The following is a 23360-nucleotide window of genomic DNA, read 5'->3' on the forward strand; positions in this document are numbered from 1 at the left end:
CCTCGAGTTCACCTTATCCTGCAGTTTCCTCTCACTAGTGCTGCTCATATGCCTGACACTTCCAAGTCACCTCTTTTCCTTCTGCAGGGAGCACCCAGAACCACCTTTTCCCCACAGAAAGAAATTGGAAGAAAAGCAGTGCTAAGTATGGCTGGGCCCTCTCAACCCTTGGAGGAGAGGAGAGAACAGAAGGCAGCTACCCGGGCAGTTTGAAGAAAGACTTCACACATTTTTATAATCAGAAACTTAGTTTATTTTCAATAAATCACTCAACTTTGAGCAGATGACAGTGCCTCAACTTTTCTTTGAAGAAAAACAAGGATCTGGCAGGTCATGAAAACACTGTCTTTCTCTGCCCTTTGCAGGGCAGAATAGCAAACCAAAGCAACCCACCTCTGCCTGACCTTTCAGATGTTCCTGATAATGTTAACAAAGGACAGCTGCTGAGGGCGCAAAACACAGGTCTCCACAGGCGAGGTGCCGCCAGCTGGGGTTGGCAGAGCCTCCTGTGGTGCCTATGGTCAGGGTCACAGCACATGAGTAGGAGCATGGCGGCTGTGCAAGTCAGTTGTGCCCAAGGGAGAGCAGGCTACAGGCCACAACTCTGTCCTGTGTCATGGCAGTGCCACCGAACGGACTTGGTGGAAAGGACTGTGCGCTAGCACAGCTTCCACATGCCACACTGGGCCTGCAGCAGGCACATTCCTTATTCACAATCGGCTCCCACTGTTATTCTGGGCTCACTCAGCACACTCTATTCCAGTGCACCCCGCAGTCTCCACTTGTCGGGGACAACATGAAGAGACAAAACCTGAGGAGGTGAAAGAGAATGCGCAGCTGGCCATGTACCCCAAGAGTCACAGCTGTCACCTGTCTTCAAGAACAACTCAATTTTACAGCTTTACATGGTACCTAGGAAATTGGTGACTGGAGGTGAAAATGTATGAATATCAAAGAATCTGCATCATAGTATTCACAGATTTCTCTATAGGCTCTCCTAGGAGTTCAGGGAGGCCCCGTCAAGTATAGACAGCTCTGCCAGTCTCAGAGGGGAGGCACTGAACAAAGCCATGGAAACCGCAGAGATCACAGACCTAACTTTTCACAGGCCCACAGGCCAAGGGTCAAGATAGGAAGGACACCAGGCCAGCTGCCTGCTCCTTTGCACTTGACTGTGCAAGAACTGGTCCTTTCCTATGACCAACCTCTTCTAGTACAGGAACTGGGACCACAGAGCAGGGATTCTCCTGTTCTAGGACTCCCAGACTATAGAGACGGGGTCTTCTGGCAGCTGCAACTAGGCAAAAGGGAAGACACCCCACCTCAGAGCAGCTTCTGGCCACACTCCAGGTTAACATAAAAATAATTTGTGCAAATCTAGCTCTTGAGACACAAGGCGCATGCCCTTGGAAGGGCCATGCTGAACTCTGACCCTGTGGACTCTGTTCACCGTAACACAGTAAGACAGTGCCGGACATGTGACCCTGGTCAGAGTACACCACTTGAATACTGGATCAAAGAATGACCAAGGAGAAGGGAACTTATTTGAGGGAACTCTATTCCTTTCAAAGGTGGGTCTCTTCTCTTCATGAGACAAGAGGAAGCACCGTGCTGAGCCAGTCTCCCAGTCTGGTGGCACTAACGTTAGCACACCTCGGTGGTGGGTTCTGGCCTGGTGGCCTGACTCAGACAACCTCACATTCAAGAAGAAAAGCAAGGCCGTAGTGAGACCGTGCTCTGCTCTGTGCCCTTGCTGCCCAGTTGAGGCAGGAGGTATGGAACTCGCTATCTCCAGGCCTGTTATGCAAGCCAACTCAGCCCCACCATATGCCACCCGTGCTCTTCCCTTGGGACAGCTATGGCCAAACATGATGCTGGAAAGCAGATGCCACCCCCAGGGCCCCTGGCAGTGCAGATATTCTGAGGCTCGGTAGGTGGGCAGCATCAAGTTACATTCTAAGTAAAATAGCTAGAGGGTGAAACACTCCAATGCCAATTTATTTTCAAGGGCGCTGTGTTATCTATGGTTTGCCTTTTTTTTCTTTATAATCGTACAACCTTTGAAAATTACATAAGTTGTAATGATCTAATACTATTAATAGCCATTCAGAAAAAAAAAGTTCCCTCCCACCCAACAACCATCCAGGGGAAATGTAAAAGTCCTTGTTAGAGGCCAGTTCAAGAGCGCCCCTACCCTGGTAGAAACAAAAAGCAAAAAGATGAGGAGAAAACAAATTGACTAAGAGGTGTGTGGCCAGTGTCTCTCAGGAGTGGGGCCCTGGCTGTTGCCTGGGGTCGTGAAAGGCAGAGCCTGCAGCATGCAGTACAGTAGCCGGGAGGCCTCACAGCTACGTCTTCCTCACCCCGGCACATCCTCAGCCCAGCTTAGGTGTCATGAAAATCCTTCAGCAGAGTCCTTCTTCGCTGCTCTGCGATGTGCATCTGGTTTTCCAAGTCCTATGTGAAGGACACACAATAGGTGTTTAAAGTCCCAGTGCCAGCAGCAGAGATTAGCAAAAGCCACAGCTCTCCTATCTGGGGCTAACCTTCCCACCCTCCACAGCGGCAGCTTTAAGTCCCATGCTAACACAATCACCTGTTAATATGATAACCTTCCCTTACCTGCAAGAAGGCAGCAAGCACTTACCCCTCTGTCATAGCTGTCTGCACGCTCAACTTTCCATGAAAGGTTTTCAATCTCAGCCTCCAGCTGAGCCTGCTGGTATTCAAACTGTATGGGCAGAGCAGGAGGGTCAAAAGGAGAGGGGGCTGTAGCCGGGCAGGGCCTGCAGACGGAGGGTACATGCAAGCACCTCAGGCTCCAATTAGCAGCTGACAAGCCTGACATGTCCTCAGCGTGCCTGCTATCTTTATGCCCAGAGCTGGAAAACAACAGCTCCCAGGAGAGAGAAGCAAATGGCAAAGGAACCTTTGTCATCTACCACCAAAGAAGGTGAGAAATTACAGCCACAGAAAATATGGTCTCAAATCACTGAGACACAGATACTGCAAAAGTTAAGTTAAAATGGATAGTCTCAAGACACTGTATTTGTTCAACATTTTATGTTCCTCCAGCCACCTGGCCAATAAGAAGCCTTAATAAATTGGGAGACAGGGATGTTATCTTAGTTGGTGAAACACCTACCCAGGATATATGAAGTGTTGGGTTCAGTTCCCAGTGCTGTATAGACTGGGTATAGTAGCATACACCAGTAATCCCAACGCTCAGGAGTATCAGAAGCTCAAGGTCCCCCCTGGCTACCTAGAGTCTGAGGCCAGCCTGGGTTATGTGAAACCTACCTCCAGAATAACCAACCAGGGGCTGGAGAGATGACTCAGAGGCTAAGAGCACTGGCTGCTCTGGACCAAAGGTCCTGAGTTCAATTCCCAGCAGCCACATGGTTGCTCACAACCATCTACAATGTGATCTTGTGCCGTCTTCTGGCAGGCAGGCACACATGCAGGCAGAGTACCGTATACATAATAAATAAATAAATCTCAACAACAACAACATCATCAACCAACCAAACAAAAGAAATCCTTTGAAAAACCAAACAAGGAGGCTGGAGAGATGCCTCGAGGTTAAGGGCACTGACTGCTCCTACAGAGGTCCTGAGTTCAATTCCCAGCAACCACATGGTGGCTCACAACCATCTACAATGTGATCCAGTGCCCTCTTCTGGCTTGTAGGTGTACATGCAGCCAAGCACTGTATGCATAATAAAGAAATCAATCTGAAAGAAAGAAAGAAAGAAAGAAAGACAGACAGACCAAACTATTTTTTTTTTTTTTTTTGGTTTTTTGAGGCAGGGTTTCTCTGTGTAGCCTTGGCCATCCTGACATTTTGTAGACCAGGCTGGCCTCGAACTCACGCGATCCGCCTGCCTCTGCCTCCCGAGTGCTGGGATTAAAGGCATGCGCCACCACGCCCGGCTTCAGACCAAACTATTATTTGGCCTATGTGGTGGTACGTTCCTGTAATCTCAGCACTGGAGGCAGAGACAGCAAGATTTTAAGTTCAAGGCTGTCTGGGCTGGTTTTTCTTTTTCGAGACCCAGAAAAAAGAAATCAACTTCTTTGATTTAGTAACTATACATCCAGGTAATAAAATGTTATGCATAATGACTTCACTCATGGGCCTGGAGAGATGGCTCAGCAGTTAAGAGCACTGGCTCTTCTAGAGGACTTGAGTTCAATTCTCAGCATCCACATGGCAGTTCACAATTGTCTGTATATCTAGCTCCAAGTGATCTAGCACCCTCACACTGGCACGTGAGCAGGCAAAACACTAATGCACATACAATAAAAAATTTAAAAAATGGTTTCAACCGGGCGGTGGTGGCGCACACCTTTAATCTCAGCACTCGGAGGTAGAGGCAGGCAGATCGCTATGAGTTCGAGGCCAGTCTGGTCTACAAAGTGAGTCCAGGACAGCCAGGGATACACAGAGAAACCATCTTGAAAAACCAAAACCAAACAAACAGTAAAACGGCAGGGAAGAGCGGAAAGGCAGCTTTCACTTACCAGCTTTTTCCTGGGACCAGACTCCATGTAGTATGCATATGGGTAAGTGTATTGCAGGGTGTATCGACACTGGAATTGGAAAGAAAAAAAGCAGCTTTCTCTTTGATTCTAATTGACCCACCCATTAGGTGGCTCTTAGAATTCATATCTGACCAGGCAAATGGTAACTCTAGACCTGTGGACCTTAGAGCAGCGAGGACAAACAACAGAGATGATGGACTACAGAGTGACACGGGGAAAACTGAAACAAGCGTGGTCACAAAAACACCATGCTTCAAACTGGTTTATGACCACCAGGTGCCACATGGCTTTTCTATCTTTGGACATTAAAATCTACATATCTCAATACTTATCAATCATGTATTTTCCTTTTAGTTATCCAGAGATAGGACAAAGGAAGAAAATGCTCTAATTTTCTCTGTTGGCAGAGGCAGTAAAACCAATCAGAAAATCCTACGATCTCTAGCCAAGTGTTGAGCTGTCTAGTATATCCAGTACACGGAAGTGGGGTCCCATAGATGTGCATGAAAGCTGTGAAGGGTACCAAATTCTCCCTCCTTTCAGAGGTAGCCTCTCACTCTAATGTCTGCAGCAAACAGGGACTAGTGATGCAAGAGTGAGAGGGTAGATACCTTGGCCAACAGCTTGGCAGCATTCTGCAGGTACTGCCAGTCAATCCAAGTTCCCAGATTGTTCATAACTCTCTCTTGAATCTTCTCATGAATACGCTGGTATGTTTGTGCCTCTAGCTGCAAGCTTTTGTTGTGATTTTCCCACTACAAAGCAGAGGAAGGTAGAGAGGATAAGGACAAACAGCACGGCTGGTAGGCCATACCCACGACCCACCATTCAACTAAGGGAATCCATGTCCTTCCCCACCACCCTGCACAACTGAAAAGCTACATTTATAAGAGACGATCCCCAAGCAGACGCAGGAGCTCTCACCGCAGCAGGCCACGTGAAGCAGCCCGCTGTGAGGGGCGGGGCAGCACGGGACACCTACCCTCTCAAAGTAGAATAAGTACTTCTTGAGGGCCTCCCTGGCCTGGGCTTGCTGGCTCTGGTTGACGATGTCAGGGTTCTCCTTGTAGCGGCTGCACTCATAGTACTCACTGCCGTGCGTCTTCCAGTCTCCTAGGCACATCCAGCAGAAGTCTGCACAGGACAGAGGCAAGCCATTTGCCTTCACAGACAGCTGCACACTCCTCCCGGGCATAGGGTGAAGGGGCAACCAGAGGACAAACTCCAAAGGGTGCCTCTTTGCAGAGCGATGTGCAATCCTCATTCTTTTCACAACTGACCGTTCCCACAGCTTGTTAGAACAGCCAGTGGCCTATGGACTCTCCCAATCCCATGAGCACACATGCTGTGTGCCTTACTGCTGACTGTACAAATTCACTGGTCAGCTTCTTCCCCACCACACAATTCTTGTTTGCTTTAAGATTTTTATACACAGGGGCTGGAGAGTTGGCTCAGTGGTTAAGAGCACTGTCTGCTCTTCCAAAGGTCCCGGGTTCAATTCCTAGCACCTACATGGCATCTCACAACTGTCTAACTCCAAGATCTGACACCCTCACATCAATGCACATAAGTTAAAATTAAATTTAAAAGTTAAAAAAAAAGATTTTTATACACAAAGCTGGAACTAAAAGCTTCTTCCTTTTCTGGTGTGTGCACACCTATGAGGATGTACACACATGGAGCACAGAGCTCAGTTCTGAATGTTGTTCCTCAGGTCCTAGCTATATCACCTTACTTCACTCTTTTTGGTTTTTGGAGACAAGCTCTAGAGCTCACCCAAGCAGGCTAGTCTGGCTGGCAGAAGGTCCCAGGGACTCACCTCTTTACCTCTCCAACACTAGGATTATAAGTATGTGCCACGATGCCTGGCTTTGTTACCTGTGTTCTGGGGACTGAATTCAGATCGTCATGTTTGTGTTGCAGCAAGGATGTCACTCACTGAGCCATCTCTCCCACCCTTTTCAAAGTGCCTATTAATATAAAATCTCTACTTACTCAATAGCTCATATGCAGAATTATGATTCTGTTTCCATAGTGAGGAAGGAGAGAAGAAAAACCCCTCAAGTGTGCTAAGTATTCACATAACTCTTGCCATGTAGTGGAGTTACCAGTTTTGTTACATGTCCACCATCTAGTCTTATGTTCTGCCAGAGAACCTGTCAGTCGTAAGCTCTGTTTCCTAGGACACATTTAACCTGGTCACTGACTTTCCAAATGGGTCGTTAGGACATTGTGGAGAAGGAAAAGTCACATGCAGAGAGCCAAAGCTATTCAATGTCCTTCTCCTGGAAGACCCTGTGCAACTGTGGGTCACAGGGTGCCCTTCCCTCCTTCATCACCTACGACTGCCGTAAGGGATAATGCATGGCTTAGGGTTGTGCTAGTAAAGATGTAATTCTATACCAAAGTAGGGATGACAGTTAGCTCTGCTGAGAAACAAAGGAGTGAGGCTTTTTGGGCACTAGGAATGTGTGACACAGTCTTATCACTTTCCTTCCTTTCCTCTTTATATTGGTCTGAGACCCATGTGGGTCTCAAATATCCACTGACTCTCCTGCCCAGCTTCCCATAGAGCTGGGAGTATAGCAGCACATAACATACAATTCCTTTAAAAGAAAGGAAACAGTGTTTGTTTGTTTGTTTTCCCGAGACAGTGCTTCTCTGTGTAGCCTTGGCTATCTTGGACTTGCTTTGTAGACCAAGCTGGCCTCAAACTCACAGTGAGCCACCTGCCTCTACCTCCTGAGTGCTGGGATTAAAGGCATGCACCACCACACCCAGCTAGAAAGGAAAGAGTTTTACTTGGTACCCTGAAAAAAGAGCAGCAAGAACAGCAGGAGCCTGACTACCACTCCTCCTTAAAGAGTACACGCATACTGCACTGCTCTAAGTGTTTCACAGACCCCTCCCTCCATCACGTATACAGAGAAAAGGAGCGCATGGGGCCTCACCAAAGAACAGGTTACTACCTGTGACTTGTCTTCAGAGTCACTGCTCTAAACCATATATAACTTTACCATAGACCCTTGACTATGGAGGGCTTGTGGGAATAGCACCAACATGAGCCCTAACAGACAATAATAACTGTGTGTGATGGTGCTCACCTTTAATCCAGCACTCAGGAGGCCAGTTTGATTACATAGTTAAAGTTCAAAGCCAGCCAAGGCTACATAGTAAAACTGGTCTCAAAAAAATAAAACAAAAGGGCTGGAGAGATGGCTCAGAGGTTAAGAGCACTGTCTACTCTTCCAGAGGTCCTGAGTTCAAGTCCCAGCAACCACATGGTGGCTCACAACCATCTAGAATGAGATCTGGTGCCCTCTTCTGACCTGCAAGTGTACACTGTATACATTATAAATAAATAAATCTTTTTTAAACAAAACAAAACAAAACAAAAAACTAATAACAACAGCTGGGTGTGGTGGCATAGGCCTTTAATTCCAGCACTCGGGAGGCAGAGGCAGGTGGATCCCTGTGAGTTCAAGGCCAGCCTGGCAAGACCCTGTCCATAAAAGAAAGATAAGGAAAAGCTAAGTCTTGTTGGATTACTGAGGATCATGAGGGTCACACCAAACATGACTTTTAACTACATATGTCAGCAAGATGGCAGCAGGATTATAAAAGAATGCTCCTAAGCCCCCAAATCGAAAGTGCTCTTATGCCAATTACAATGATCTAAGCGATGGAGGTCCCTCTTTATTTTGCTGTTTCGTTGTTATAAAAGAACTCACTAGGAAGTAATGGAGACCAAAGCACAAGACACATAGGCTACACCCCTGGACCAAAGGCCAGGCCTGGGACTCACCGTGCTTACACTTGGAGCATTGCTGTCAAAGAGAAACAGAAGAGAACACGTTAAGGAAAAATGCTTTGAGCAAGGGCTCTATGTCACATGTCAAGCTCTACATGCCCCTGCTCACCATGTGATTGCATCCTCCGTTCTTCTCAATGCAGATGTTGCACTTGGGACACTAAGGAGACAGAAGGGGCCATTAGGCTACACATCATCAGCCCAGCTCTAAGAAAAAATACACAAAACTCCAGGCACCTGTGCCTAATATCCCATCCCAAGCACTTCTGGGGCGGAATGTTTCACTTAAATGTGACAGGTAGCTGAGGCTGGAACAGCAACTCAAGGAAATGAGGTCAGTACGCTTGGTTCTGAAATAATTCAAGTGTCAGCTGAGCCCCACTAAATCCTCTCCATCTGTCCTTGCTTTGATGCCACTCAGATTAAGGCCAGGCTGAGGCAGCAGAAGGCCGGCCTGCCTGCCTGCGTGCCTGCTAGGAGATGGGCCACTCTGGACTAAGTCCTAGTCAGCTGGCTTGGATGATAGGTTCCAGAAGAGAGCGTGGAAACTACCTCAAAACTCCACTGACTTGAAAAAGGCCAGCAAGACCAGACTGACACGGAACCTTCCACCAAGGTGAAGCAGTCTGTGATTCCAAGTGAGACAGTGAGTTTGCAAAGGGAACACTGGATCCTTCCCCCAGGCTAAGCTTTAATAAGTATTGAGAATAACTGTGTATTACAGTTTTGCTATTTATGAGCTATGCCAACTAACTACTTCATTCTGAGGGCTATCAAAGTTTGGTATACATTCAATAAAAATTAGGATTTTTTTTTCCTCTAATTTGTTCTGCTTTGGTTCACACTTTTCTAAGTATTTTGGAATTTTATTAAAATAAATGCATGTGAGCCGGGCAGTGGTGGTGCATGCCTTTAATCCCAGCACTTGGGAGGCAGAGGCAGGTGGATCCCTGTGAGTTCGAGGCCAGCCTGGTCTACAGAGAAACCCTGTCTTGGAAAAAAAAAAAAAAAAAAAAAAAAAAAAGCATCTGGAATTAGAGATGGCTCAGCAGTTAACAGCACTTGATGCCGAGCAGGGTTTAATTCCTAGCACCACACGTGGCTCAGAATCATCTATAACTCCAGTTCCAGAGTACCCAAAAGACATGCATGTGGTACATATACATACTTTCAGGCAGAACATTCATACATATGAAGTAAGAAAAAAATATTTTTTTAAAATTTTGAGACAGGGTCTCTCTATTATGTAGCTCTGACTGTCCTGGAACTCCAGAACAGTCAGGGCTACAAAGAGAAACTCTGTCTCAAAAAACCAAACAAACAAAAATTAAATTAAATAAATAATAAAAAACTGATAAAACTATACTGGGCATGGTTGATTGTCTGCTCAGATGGCCAGTCTTTGGGGAGAGCCCTAGCCAGCATTCCACAGGAAAGATGCATTACAGGTAACATATAGTCCTTACGTCTTTAGTGTGAGCACTAATGTAGTTAGCCGTTTCGGAGTCATCTGCACACTTGGTGAGCCATTTCCGGATTGTGGCGCAGTCTGTGGGGGCATGATACATCTGTCGACACTTGAAACTTGAAATTGGAAAAGAAACACATTCAAATATTCCTCAAGCCAGGGTTTCATGTTTTACATTTTAGCCATGAGCTCAGTTCCTTGGGAGGCAGGTGCTGTACTCTGAAGAGCAACTTAATTCAGGTTTAAAGGAGGACTGAGATTTTGGGGAACTTCTCTATGCCTCTGGCTAGATTTGCATGTAAGGATGCACAAATGCATCTACAAATTGAGTCCAGGACTACACAGGAAAACCCTGTCTCGAAAAGCTAAAAGAGAGGGGGAGTTGGGGGGGGGGGGAGGACTGAAGATGAAACTGGTTGGAGGTGGCACTCTGGAGGGAGAGGCAGATCTCTGGCTTCAAAGCCAGCCTGGTCTATACAGTGGGTTCTAGAACAGCCAGGGCTACACATGCCTAAAATAAAAGCACTAGGACCCGTGTTTTCAATTTCCTATTGTACAAGCCAACAGTAAAGGTCTGAAGGCAGCACCTGTTCAGTTCTCAACTTTTGGGGAGACGGAAAGGAAGGAGACACACACAGTTATCCAGCCCATGAATCTTCCAGGGAGGTTCAATTAGGACAGACCTGAATCTAAATTACGGCTCTGGGGCTGGAGAGATGGCTCAGCGGTTAAGAGCACTGTCTGCTCTTCCAGAGGACCTGAGTTCAATTCCCAGCAACCACATGGTGCCTCACAACCATCTGTAGTGAGATCTGGTGTCCGCTTCTGGTGTGCAGGAGTACATGCAGATAAAACACTCATATACAATAAAAAAGCAAAAAAACCCTTTAAATTATGGCTCTGCTATTTACTAGTAGTTTATTTTCTTTGTACCTTGATTTCCTCACCTAGAACACAAAGATGACGACAGAGCTAATCCCACAGTTGTGATAATGCAGGGAAAATGGCTGGACAGAAGCTTGTCACTTGGAAAGAAATTGGTAAGTTTAAATTGTGCCTATGGAATTTACTGAATGAAAAGAACCTTACATGTAGAATTCACTCATAAATCACAGTTTTATACAAGTCAGCCAGTGCCAGTCGGATGGTACATGAAGTCAATCCTAGCACTAATACCAGCTCTTAGAGGGCAGATCTATTTGAGTTTGAGGACAGTCTGGTCTACAAAGTAAGTTCCACATTAGCCAAAGTTGCCTAACAGGTCCTTGTCTCAAATCAAAAAAAATGACAGCCCTGGCTGTCCTAGACTCACTCCCTTTGTAGACCAGGCTGGCCTTGAACTCACAGTGATCCACCTGCCTCTGCCTCCTGAGTGCTGAGATTAAAGACATGTGCTACCATGGCCAGCTAATAAATTTAAGTTTAAAATGTTAGCTAAGAAAAGTTTAAAACAGAGAAAGATAAAGATATTGAAGTCAGATGTGACTTGTCAGTAAAGGCAGACATATCTGGGTCATGATTGTAGCATAAACCTAAATCTCAAGGAATCTCTTACTTGTCTTCAGAGTTTGTTCATTTATCAAAAATGCCCGAGGAATATGAAATGCTGGGCACAACCCTGGCCACCTGGAGCAGAGCACTCACGTACAACAGACACTCCACCTCTCCCAGCCCTGACTGCACACTCAGCAGCAGTGCTGTCCGGAGAGAGATGGGCCATGAGCCCAGGACTGCTCAGCACTCACTCTCCTTACCAGAAGACCTCGTTGCACCGATTACACTGCACTCGGCGAGCTCTAGGCTCCTGTACCCGAATAACCATGGGGCAGTCTGCACCAGGGCACAGCTGGAGCTGGTAATGACTCTGTGAACACAGCAAAGGGAAATGATGAGAAGATCTCCTAAGTGTTGCCTCTCAAACAGACTGCTTAAGTGCCTTGGTACTTTCCGCTGATGACTTATATCAAAGGACTAAAATTTAGGATGGATGTTGTGACGAACAGATATTAACTAATTACTGAAGAGAACCTTTGTTCATCTTAAAGTTATTTTGTAAGAAGGTACAGAGCTAGGGGCTGGAGAGATGGCTCAGAGGTTAAGAATGCTGGGCGTTGGGCTGGAGAGATGGCTCAGTGGTTAAGAGCGCCGCCTGCTCTTCCAGAGATCCTGAGTTCAATTCCCAGCAACCACATGGTGGCTCACAGCCATCTATAGTGTGATCTGATGTCCTCTTCTGCAGATAAAGCACTCATATACAATAAATAAATATTTAAAAAAAAAAAAAAAAAAAAAAAAGAATGCTGGGCGTGGTGGCGCACGCCTTTAATCTCAGCACTTGGGAGGCAGAGGCAGGCTGATCGCTGTGAATTCGAGGTCAGCCTGGTCTACAAAGTGAGTCCAGGACAGCCAAGGCTACACAGAGAAACCCTGTCTCGAAAAACTAAAAACAAAACAACAACAACAAAACCCCACAATAAAACAAAACAAAAAAAGACCGCTGGCTGTTCTTCCAGAGGTCCTGAGTTCAATTCACAGCAACCACATGGTGACTTATAACCCTCTTCTGGCAGTCAAGCAGAACACTGTAAACTAATCAATCAACCAACCAATCAATCTTAAAAGGAAGAGGAGGTGGTGGCGGCATAGAGTAACGCCTGTAGGCTGGGTGCAGGTCTGTCTGACTAGACTCTAGCTCCTTGGAAGAGTCAGGCAGGAGAACTGCTGGAGCCCAGGGAGTTTGATCATGGGCAGCCTGGTCAACACAGGGAGAATGGGGCCTGGGAAAAGATGCTTTGATATGGGTTGGATGAGAACACAGCTCAGTGACCCGGGCATCTAACAGCTGGAGGGCTCAAAGATTCTCAACAGTCTATACAAGGCAGCAAATACCGCAAAGAATAAAGCCTTGTGTTCGTCCTCATGTGCACAAGACAACCAATCCAACACGCTTTTTTTTTTTTTTTAAAGATTTATTTATTTATTATGTACACCAGAAGAGAGCACCAGATCTCATTATAGATGGTTGTGAGCCACGATGTGGTTGCTGGGAATTGAACTCAGCACCTTTGGAAGAGCAAGCAGTGCTCTTAACCTCTGAGCCATCTCTCCAGCCCCCAACACGCTTTTTAAAAAAGATTTATTTATGTATATAAGCACTCTATCTGCATGTACACTTGCATGACAGAAGAGGACATCAGATCCCAGTATAGATGGTTGTGAGCCACCAAGTGGTTGCCAGGAATTGAACTCAGGACCTCTGGGAGAGCTCTTAACTGCTGAGCCATCTCTCCAGCCCCCAATTAGCCTTTAAAACTAAGTCATAAAAGACAAAGATGAAAATTATGCTTCACAGATAGCCCAAGAAGAGAAAGGAACCTAAAAATAACTAAGTTGGAATCCTAAGCAAGTTTTCAAATTGCCAAAAATACAAAGCAAAACAGACCTTCTCTGGGCTGAACTGTACAGAAAATCTAATGGAATAACAACTTTTTAAAAAATATATTTATTTATTTATTATTTGTACAGTATTCTGCCTGGCACCAGATCACGTTATAGATGGTTGTGAGCCACCATGTGATTGCTGGGAATTGAACTCATGACCCTAGGAAGAACAGTGCTCTTAACCTCTGAGTCATTTCTCCAGCCCCTGGAATAGCAACTCTTGAGCTGCTCACATAAGATGCCTGGCTCTGCTTGCTTGGTCATCTGTATATGTTGGGATGACTGTACAGATTATGGAGTGGAAGGCAAGACTTAGGCAAACTAATGAGCAAGTGGTCTCATAACAAACAAGTAAGAGATCTGGGATTTACACAGTGGCTTTTCTGTCAATAAGGTTTTTATTTATATATAATATTAAATTATGGGCCTAATGTAGGGTGTGGGCAGGTATATGCATGTCCATGAAGGTGCCTAGAGAGACCAGAAGAAGGTGTCAGGTCTGCTAGAGCTGGAGTTACAGATAGGACACAAGTGCTGAGAACTAGCTCAGCTCCTCTTCAAGACTCTGAAGCGCAGAACCATTTCTCCAGCCCCACAAGCTATGTTTTACCACTCATTACCTAATGGCAGCTATAATTATAGTGTGTAAGGTAGGCCCAGGAAGACAGTGCTATCCATACCTCCACATAGTCCCTAAAGAGGTAGCGCCTGTATTTATCTCTCAACTCTTCGTTGGGAAGCAAGGGAAATACAAAGTCCTCTGGTGTTCGGAGTGGACAATCCTGAGCCATACATGAGACTCCTATTGAACAAAAATAATGTGATGGATAACCATATTGCAAAATACATAAAATACTAAGTTCAACCAACAAATTCTGATTTCATATAGTAAATCCTTTGTTTACAATATTTATCAAAGCCAAGCAGGTAGCACATGCCTTTAATCCCAGCACATTTGTTCAAGGCCAGCCTGGTCTACAAAGTGAGTCCAGGATAGCCAAGATAACAGAGAAACCCTGTCTCAAAAAACAAAACAAAAAATTTATCAAGAACTTACTCAAAGAGAGAAATGAACATGTTTTCACAGTAATGTAACCCAGATATTGTGCCCAATTACCCAAATATCACCATAAGCACCTGTCTCAAAAAACAAAAGATCATTATAGACCTAGTGACCCACATGTCTATAGGTTACATTGCCAAACGGCAGTAGAAGGAATCAAGACATAGTAGGCAGCTCAAAGGACAGTTTCTTTCTTTTCTTTTTTCTGTTTTTTTGAGACAGGGTTTCCCTTGCTGTTGTGGAAGTAGCTCTATAGACCAGGTTGACCTCCAACTCAGAGATCCACCTGTCTCTGTCTACCTAGTGCTATGATTAAAGGTGCATGTCACAGGCTGGGCATGGTGGCGCACGCCATTAATCCCAGCATTTGGGAGGCAGAGGCAGGTGGATTGCTGTGAGTTCAAGGCCAGCTGATCTGCAAAGTGAGTCCAGGACAGCCAAGGCTACAGAGAAACCCTGTCTCAAAAAACCAAAGGTGCATGTCACCAATGCTGAGTAAAGGACAGTTCACTTAAAGGTGAGAGAACATCATCTTTTCCTCACACCAGTACTTGTGAAACCTATAGTTTTTGCATTTTGCTGGAGACTTTAGAAAACGGTGCTACTATTTAAACTGGTGGATTTAGAAACCACTAGATCTGACTATAAAGTATGTCAATCTGGGCTGGAGATTTGGCTCAGAGGTTAAGAGCACTGGCTGCTCTTCCAAAGGTCCTGAGTTCAATTCCTAGCAACCACATGGTGGCTCACAACCATCTATAATGAGATCTGGTGCCCTCTTCTGGTGTGCAGGCATACATGTAGGCAGAGCACTGTATATGTAATAAATAAATCTTTTTAAAAAAATCTGTCAATTTTAGGAGAAATGTTTACTTAAGTATACGAAAATGAGCCAGGCATGGTGGCACATGCCTTTAATCCCAGCACCCAGGAGGCAGAGGCAGGTGGATTGATGTGAGTTTGAAACTATCCTGGTCTACAAAGTGAGTCTAGGACAGCCAAGGCTACACAGAAAAACTCTGTCTCGGAAAAACAAAAAACCAAACCAAACCAAACCAAACCCAAAAACCCAAAAAAGACAAATATTTTAAGGCTAGAGAGATGACTCAGCAGTTAAAAGCACTTGTTGCTCTTTCAGAGAACCTGGGTTCCATCCCAGAAGCCACATGATCATCACAAGCACCTGTAACTCCAACTCCAGGGGGTCCCCTACCCTCTTCTGACCTCCACAGGCACCACACACATAGTACACAGAGCTACATGCAGACAAAGCACTTATATACATAAAATCAAATAAATAAGTATAATTTAAAAACCTTTCTAAAAAGCATGTTTTGAGAGCCAAATTTATGTTTGGTGTAGACTCACCTACACCAACACCATCCTTGACTAGCACTGAGCAATGCTGCTCCCAGCAGCTTCGGCAAAACTGATGTTGGCAGGCCAGAGAGAGTAGGTTTTCCTTCCGAACAAACTGCATACATACTGCACAGTGGTGAGGGGGATGGGATGGGGGGACCTAGAAAGAGAGATGTAGCCACATAAGCCAAAGACTTTCAATATCAAACTCAGATATAGGTTCTGAAAGGCTGAACTGTAAAGGCTCTCACAGCCCACACTGTAGTTTGTCAAGAACAGTAGTTTGCTCATAATTATGCCTAACTCACAAAATGTACTAACTTCTGGGGTTCTTGTTTTTGCAGAAGACCTTGGGTTAGGTTCCCAGCACCCACATGGCAACCCACACCCACTTGTAACTCGAGGTCTAGGGAACTCAATGGCCTCTGCTGGCCTCCATGCACACCAGGCATGTAGTACACATGCATATATACAGGCGAAACACTCATACAGAGTAAGTAAAATAAATATTTATAATAAACAATAAAACATCAGGCATAGTGGCACATGTCTTTAATCCCAGCAATCGGGAGGCAAAGACAGGAAGATGTCTATGAGTTTCAGGCCAAGCCTGGGCTACAGAGTGATTTCCATGGCATCCAAAGCCACACAGAGAAAGCCAGACAGAGAAACCCTGTCTCAAACAAAACAACCCACCAAAAACCAAAATAAATAAATAAGAACGAATTGTAAAAGATTTTAAAATTAGAAGCAAAATAAAGATCTTGGACATGCTATATAGCACAGAAAAAAGGCAGGTGCTAACACTGCAAGCCAGAGAACCATGGACATTCAAAGCCTCACTCAAGCAGGAAACACTCACATGTTTTGATGGATTAGGCTGAACTCGAGCCTCAACAAGCAGCTGAGCAGAATTAGACCTGTACCTAGAAAGTAAAAGGCACAAATGCAGAGAATCAGAACTAAAGACATTTTAAACTCTCAATAACAGATCAAACCGTCGTGTGTTGCGGTTACATCAAAGTATTTCCACTTTGTCAGGATAATGGCACCATCTCTATAATCCTAGCACCTGCAATCTGAGCCAAGCTTATTCTACATAGTGAGTTTGAGGTTATATCTGATAGCTTCTTTATTGAACCAAGTTTCCTTCTATCTTAAGAGGTGCATGGGCAAGAGGGTTGGAGATGGAAGTTTTTTTACTATGTAGCCCTGGCTGTCCTGAACTCACTGTGTAGACCAGGTTGTCCTTGAACTCTCATAGATCTGTCTGTCTCTACTGTCCAAGTGCTGAAATTGAAGGGGTGTTGTCCACTATGTCCAGCTGTTTTGTCTTATTTTTAATATTTATTTAATGTGTGCGAACATTTTTTCTGTCACGCACAATAGGCATGCCTCATGCCACGTAGGCAGGAGAGGGCACTGGACTCCCTGAAAGCAGAGTTATAGCCAGTAGAGTGCTACCATGTGGTGCTAGGTATTGAGTATGGGTCCTCTGCAAGAGCAGTAAGCACTCCTAACCCATTAACCCACATCTCCAGCCCTCAAAAAGTTTTTTTGAGAGAGAAGATAAATGTCTTCTGATGAGAGGACAGTATAAAATGCAACCATATAAATACAAAACTGAAGACTACAAACACCATAATTTTATGTTTATAAAGTTGTAAAGTCATACAAATAATGATACATAATTAAGGAAAATAAGAATATATAAAAGGAATGGTGTAAGGACACAGCTTAGTAGAGTACTTGCTTAGCATGCACACGGTGCTGGGGTTTGACGCCCTGCACTACATTACCTTGGCAGCACATGTATGTAAAGTCAGTACTCAAGAGGAAGAGACAGAAGTTACCATCCCCAGCGAAGCTGTCTGTGACTGTCAAGGACGTGGGGTGCCACTGCTATTGACGCGCAGCAGGTGAAGCCTAGAGGCGCTGCCAGACTTCCTACCGTTCATACAGCAGCACCCACCCCAAATGACCATCCACTCCAGCTAAGCTTGGTAGCACAGGCCTGTATTCCCAGTTACTCCAGGCACAGGTTAAAGGCAAAAGAGACTTAGGGCACCTAAGCAATTTAGCAAAATCTTATTTTTGTTTGTTTGGTTTTTGAGACAGTGTTTCTGTGTGTAGTCCTGGCTGGCCTTGAACTCACAGAGATACACCTGCCTCTGCCTCCTGAGTGCTGGGATTAAAGGCGTGCGCCACCACGCCCGGTGCAAAATCCTACTTCAAAATATAGGGGCTAGAGAGATGGCTGAGAGGTTAACAGCATTGGCTGTTCTTCCAAAGGACCTGAGTTCAATTTCCAGCAACCACAACCATCTATAATGTGATCTAATGCCTTCTGGTGAGCACCTGCAGGCAGAGCACTGTATACATAATAAATAAATAAATCATAAAAAAAAAAAAGGGTAAAATGGGGCTGGGGATATAGCTCTTTGGGAAAGCACTTGCCTATTTCATCAAAACTGTTAAAGGCGTGTTCCATCACACCCAACCATTTTTCAAGTTTTGGGGGTGAGGTGGGGTGGGGGGTTGGGGTGGGGGTGGGGGTGGGGGTGGGATCGTTCTATTGCACACAGACACAGAAGATTTTTGGTTTTTTGGAGACAGGGTTTTTTCTGTGTAACAGTCCTGGCTGTGCTAGAACTTACTCTGAAGACCAGGCTGGCCTGGAACTCAGAGATCTGTCTGCCTCTGCCTCGCTAGTGCTGGGATTAAAGGCATGCACGACCATCGCCTGGCTTTGATAGATTTTTAACTAAATCTGCTGCCAAACAACTAGTTTAAATATATATGAAGCACCTGTATAGTAACATTAAAGATGAAATAGAAGAGTATGCTGAAGAGATTAGAGAAACGTAAAGAAAAGGGTATGAAATATGATCAAGTATTTTAGAAGTACAGGTATGTGTGAGTATGCTCCAAAACGTCAGGAACCACCACAGTGGGTGGGCAGCACTGAGGGATGCTATGCTTAGGATATATACTGGCTACTTTTTATATCAATTTAACACAAGCTAGAATCACCTGAGAGGAGGGAACCTTGATTAAGAAAACACTTCCCTAAGATCAGGCTGGTAATGCACATTTTTGACCCCCCGCACTCAAAGGCAGAGACCAGCCTGGTCTACACAGTATGTTCCAGGACAGCCAGAGCTATGTACCAGCTGTCTCAAAACCCAAACCAAACCAAAAGATCAGGCTGTAGGGCAAGCCTAAATTAGTTACTGATGGGGGAGGGCCCAGCCTATTGTGGGTGGTGATACCCCTGGGCTGGTGGCCCTGGATACAAGGAGCAGGCTGACCAAGGCATGGAGAACAAGCAGTAAGTAACACCCCTCTATCGTGGCCTCTGGGTTCTTGTCATGTAAATTTTTGCCTTAGCGTTCTTCAATGGATGGGACTCAAGATATGTACCCCTTTTGGTCATGGTGTTTCATCACATCACAGTAGGTAGGAAGAGAAGGATGCTAAGGGCAACCTCGTCTCCTTCTACTGAACATCTTACCTGTCCAGAATCTCTGAGATTTGCCAGTGGAAATTAACTAATATAAGTTTTGCAACTGAATGAGATACCTGTAAGAAACAACAACAAAACAACAGATTTTAACTGTAGTCTCTCATGGTGCTCTACAGTTTGAGAAATGTAAACATTCACCACCATGCTAAGGCCACATTCTTTCACTTAGTAGCATGCTTTGTCTTTTAAGTTGATTTCTTATATAATTTTATATATCTCTTATTCTTGGTCTTTGTTTTCATTAACATTTCCTACAAAAAAAATTAGAAACGCTCACTGGAAACTGAAGCAAAATCACCCTGTCTATGGTAATTAAAACTGTGATATCTGGGGGCTGGAGAGATGGCTCAATGGTTAAGAGCACTGCCTGCTCTTCCAGAGGTCCTGAGTTCAAGTCCCAGCAACCACAGGGTGGCTCACAAGCATCTATAATGAGATCTGGTGCCCTCTTCTGGCCTGCAGGGGTACATGCAGCCAGAACACTGCATACATAACAATAATTTAAAAAAAAAAAAAAAAAAAAAAAAAAATCAACCTTTGGCCGGTTGTGGTGGCGCACGCCTTTAATCCCAGCACTTGGGAGGCAGGCGGATCGCTGTGAGTTCAAGGCCAGCTTGGTCTACAAAGTGAGTCCAGGACAGCTAAGACTACACAGAGAAACCCTGTTTTGAAAAAACAAAAAAACAAAACAACAAACTGTGATATCCAATATAAGCAAGAGTGCTTCCCGAATGGGTTGCCAAGACGACACATGTGCGCGCACGTTGCCCTACAGGTCACATGCACAGCGTGCTTCTAGTTAGGACTAGCAGCACAGCTCCCTGACTTACTCCCTGTGAACAACAAAGTAAAGAATTTAAGGTAAGATGTGGTAGCATATAATTTTAATTTTAACAGGCAAATTTCTTCTGAATTCAAGACCAACCAGGTCTAAAAATCCAAGTTTCAGGCCAGCCAGAGCTACACAGTGAGACCCTGTGTCAAAAATAAAGGTAGTTCAGGCCTTTAATCTCAGAACTCCTGAGGAAGAGACAGGCACATTCCTGGTGTACACAGATAGTACCAGGTCAACCAGGGCTACACAGGGAGACTCTGTTCCAAATAAGTAACATTTAAAGATAGTTTATTGTTTTTCAAGAAAGGGTTTCTGTGTAGCTACTAGGCCTGGCTGTCCTGGAAACTTGTTCTGTAGATCAGGTTGGCCTGGTACTACCTGTGTTGGCCACAAATTCAAGATTCATCTGTCTGTCTCCCAAATGTCAGGATTAATAAAGAGGTACACTCACCACGCTTGTTTAAAAAAAAAAAAAAAGTTTCAAATTTCCAAATTCACAAAATCCAACAAGCTGCAATTACTAAACATTTTTTTTTTTAAAGATTTGTTTATTTATTACGTATACAGAGCTCTGCCTGTATGTATGCATGCACGACAGAAAAAGGGGCATTAGATCACATTATAGATGGTTGTGAGCCACCATGTGGTTGCTGGGAATTGAACTCTGGAAGAGCAGTCAGTGCTCTTAACCTCTGAGCCATCTCTCCAGCCCCGCTAAACATTTTTAAAGGTTTGTAGACAGTCTGCTGGCTTATCCATTTTCTGGTCTCTTCATAGGGTTCTGGCTATCAAAGAGCCTCAACAGGTGATGAAGGCTAGTATAAAATCTTCCTCCATGGAAATGAGAAAGGATATATGCACTACTAGGCTCTTAAGATATTAAAAATAACATGTATGTCCAAGAAAAATGAGCCTTATAAATAACATGTAACAGATCCATGCCGTGGACAACAATGTACTTATTGAAAAGAATGCTATAGCTACTGACACAGAAAAGGTTTCCTTTCTGTGTGTGTGTGTGGGGGGGGGAATTTTGGTTCTCTCACATAATCTAGGCTGATCTCAAATTTACTATATAGCTAAGGATGACCTTGACTTTCTGATCCTTGGGCTTTCACTGCCTCAATTCTGGGATTACAGATGTGTGCCACCATGTCCAGTTTATGCTCAGAACTTTGTATATGATGGGCAAGCACTCAAGCAACTGAGCTATAGTGCCTGCCCCAGAAGTTTACATTTCAATATTAGGTTAAAGAAGTCAAGTAGCCATACAGCATTTGCTGGTTAGGGGACATAATATCTTATTAAGTGGTATGTAAACTAACAGCAAAACATCTAGTGTCAAGACGAGGGTGGGGGTAATTCCGGTGGTGGCGGCGCACGCCTTTAATCCCAGCCTTTGGGAGGCAAGGGCAGGCGGATTGCTGTGAGTTCGAGGCCAGCCTGGTCTACAAAGCGATTCCAGGACAGTCAAAGGCTATACAGAGAAACCCTGTCTCGAAAAACCAACAGAACAAAACAAAACAAGCCATGTGTGGGGGCACATGCCTATAATCCCAGCATTCGGGAAGCAGAGGCAGGTGGATTGCTATGAGTTCAAGGCCAGCCTGGTCTACAAAGTGAATTCAGGACAGCCTAGGCTACACAGAGAAACCTTGTCTCAAAAAATGAAAACAAACAAATGAACAAAAACAAGACTAGGGTGGGGCCAAAGGGTGAGGTTTGTTTGGAGATCTGGATCAGGCAGGCTTCCCAGAGAAAGCTTAAGATAGCATGAGGGTGCTACTGAAACAAGAGAAGCCAGTGGACACCTCAGGGTACAAACACCTCTGATCTGGGGCTGCGTCCTTATGCAGCAGCTATGGTAAGGGAGCGCCTATGCAGTCCACAGAGAAGCACTTTAGTAGGGAAGACACAGTAACCAGTATGTGATCCCCAGAGACTAAGTACATCTGGAGAAACCAATGATGTAAGACAGGTGACTTCACTTGGGGCAGAGGCTCCCACTACCCTCCCATGAAGCTGAAGAGCATGCACACCACTAATGAGGCCCACGGAGAATTTAGGTTCCTAACTAATAAATAGTAGTCTTTTAACTGTTTCTATAATTCATCTCAACAGACCACTATCAGAAAATGAAGTGATATACTAGCTATTTTTCTTTACATTTCAGCAGTAGCATAAATACAGATTATTAGGTACGCATTTTATTTCACTTTGAGATAAGGTCTCACTACTCAGCTGTGTCTAGCCCACAGACTGCCTTCCAACTCACACAGATCCACAGCCTCTGCTCTCCAATGACTAGTCTCACTATGTAGCCATGCAGTCCCTGCTGGCTCAATCCTTTTGCTTTAGCCTACCATGCGCTGGGATTATGGTGTGTTCCACAACACTTACTTTACAAATTGTTTTAAAATTTTGTATGAGTTTATATGTGTGAGTGTGGGGAGGGCAGGTGCCATGGTGCACACACAATGGACAGAGAACAAATTGTAGGAATAAGTCCTCTCCTTGCTGGAACATTTTGTCTTTGCTGTCTGATTTGCCTAATTTACTCAAACTTACACTTCTTTCCTTTTTTCTTTCATCTCTCCTAAATCTTCCCTCCTACTGGGATTACATGTATAAGACACCATACTCTGTTCTGATTTCTAAGTCTCTTATTATACAGTGGGCAGGGGCCCAGCAAAGGCATTAACGTCGACTTAGGTGGGATCTTTAGGCTAAGAATAGGAGTCAGGGCGGCACCCCTCAATCCATAAAGATATGCATTCAATATTGGTTAATATTTTATGTGTGCTCATGTATGCGTATGCACACACTGAGAAGTCATGTAACAACCTCAGGTGTCAGTCCTGTCTCTGTCTCCCCTGTTTCTCTGTGTAACCCTGGCTGTCCTGGAACTCTCTTTGTAGACTAAAATATCCTCTAACTCACTGAGATCCCCCTGCCTCTACCTCCCAAGTGCTCAATTAAAGGTGTGCACCACCACACCTGGCTGTTGTATCATTTTCGAGACAAAGTCTTTTGTTGCTTGCATCTTAACATATCAGACTAGCTGGCCTTCAAGCTTCTGAGGAGTCTTCTGTCTCTACCTGTGTATTGGAAATTGAGGTTACACCTATGAGCTGCCAATTCTGGTTTGTACATGGTTCAACTCTGGATCTGAACTCAGGTGTTCACACTTGAAGTAAGTGCTTTAATCACTTAACTCAAACTGTGGGTGCTCTCTCTCTCCTCTCTCTCACACCCACCACACACACACACACACACTTGAAGTGCTTTACTCACTTAACCTGTGGGTGCTCT

The 23360-nt window shown here is 44.8% G+C and overlaps 1 protein-coding gene across 5 annotated transcripts in view; it reads right to left on the minus strand.

Moving 5' to 3' along the window:
* Positions 1–1480: 1480 nt before the first annotated feature.
* Positions 1481–23360, minus strand: part of Arih2 (ariadne RBR E3 ubiquitin protein ligase 2) — a 53740-nt gene continuing 31860 nt past the window's right edge. For 4 of the 5 annotated variants that reach the window (XM_051140344.1, XM_051140343.1, XM_051140345.1 and 1 more), the window contains 13 exons: positions 19202–19269; positions 16550–16613; positions 15697–15847; positions 13946–14067; positions 11579–11688; positions 9823–9940; positions 8466–8516; positions 8351–8372; positions 5528–5679; positions 5157–5300; positions 4525–4593; positions 2648–2731; positions 1481–2457 (listed from right to left, as the gene is read on the minus strand). In XM_051140344.1, the coding sequence (XP_050996301.1) occupies positions 2386–2457; positions 2648–2731; positions 4525–4593; positions 5157–5300; positions 5528–5679; positions 8351–8372; positions 8466–8516; positions 9823–9940; positions 11579–11688; positions 13946–14067; positions 15697–15847; positions 16550–16613; positions 19202–19269 (1227 nt within the window). In that variant the 3' untranslated portion in view covers positions 1481–2385. The other variant, XM_051140346.1, reaches the window with a different exon arrangement.

The sequence above is a fragment of the Acomys russatus genome, chromosome 32 (assembly GCF_903995435.1).
Source record: "Acomys russatus chromosome 32, mAcoRus1.1, whole genome shotgun sequence".
Lineage (NCBI taxonomy): Eukaryota > Metazoa > Chordata > Mammalia > Rodentia > Muridae > Acomys > Acomys russatus.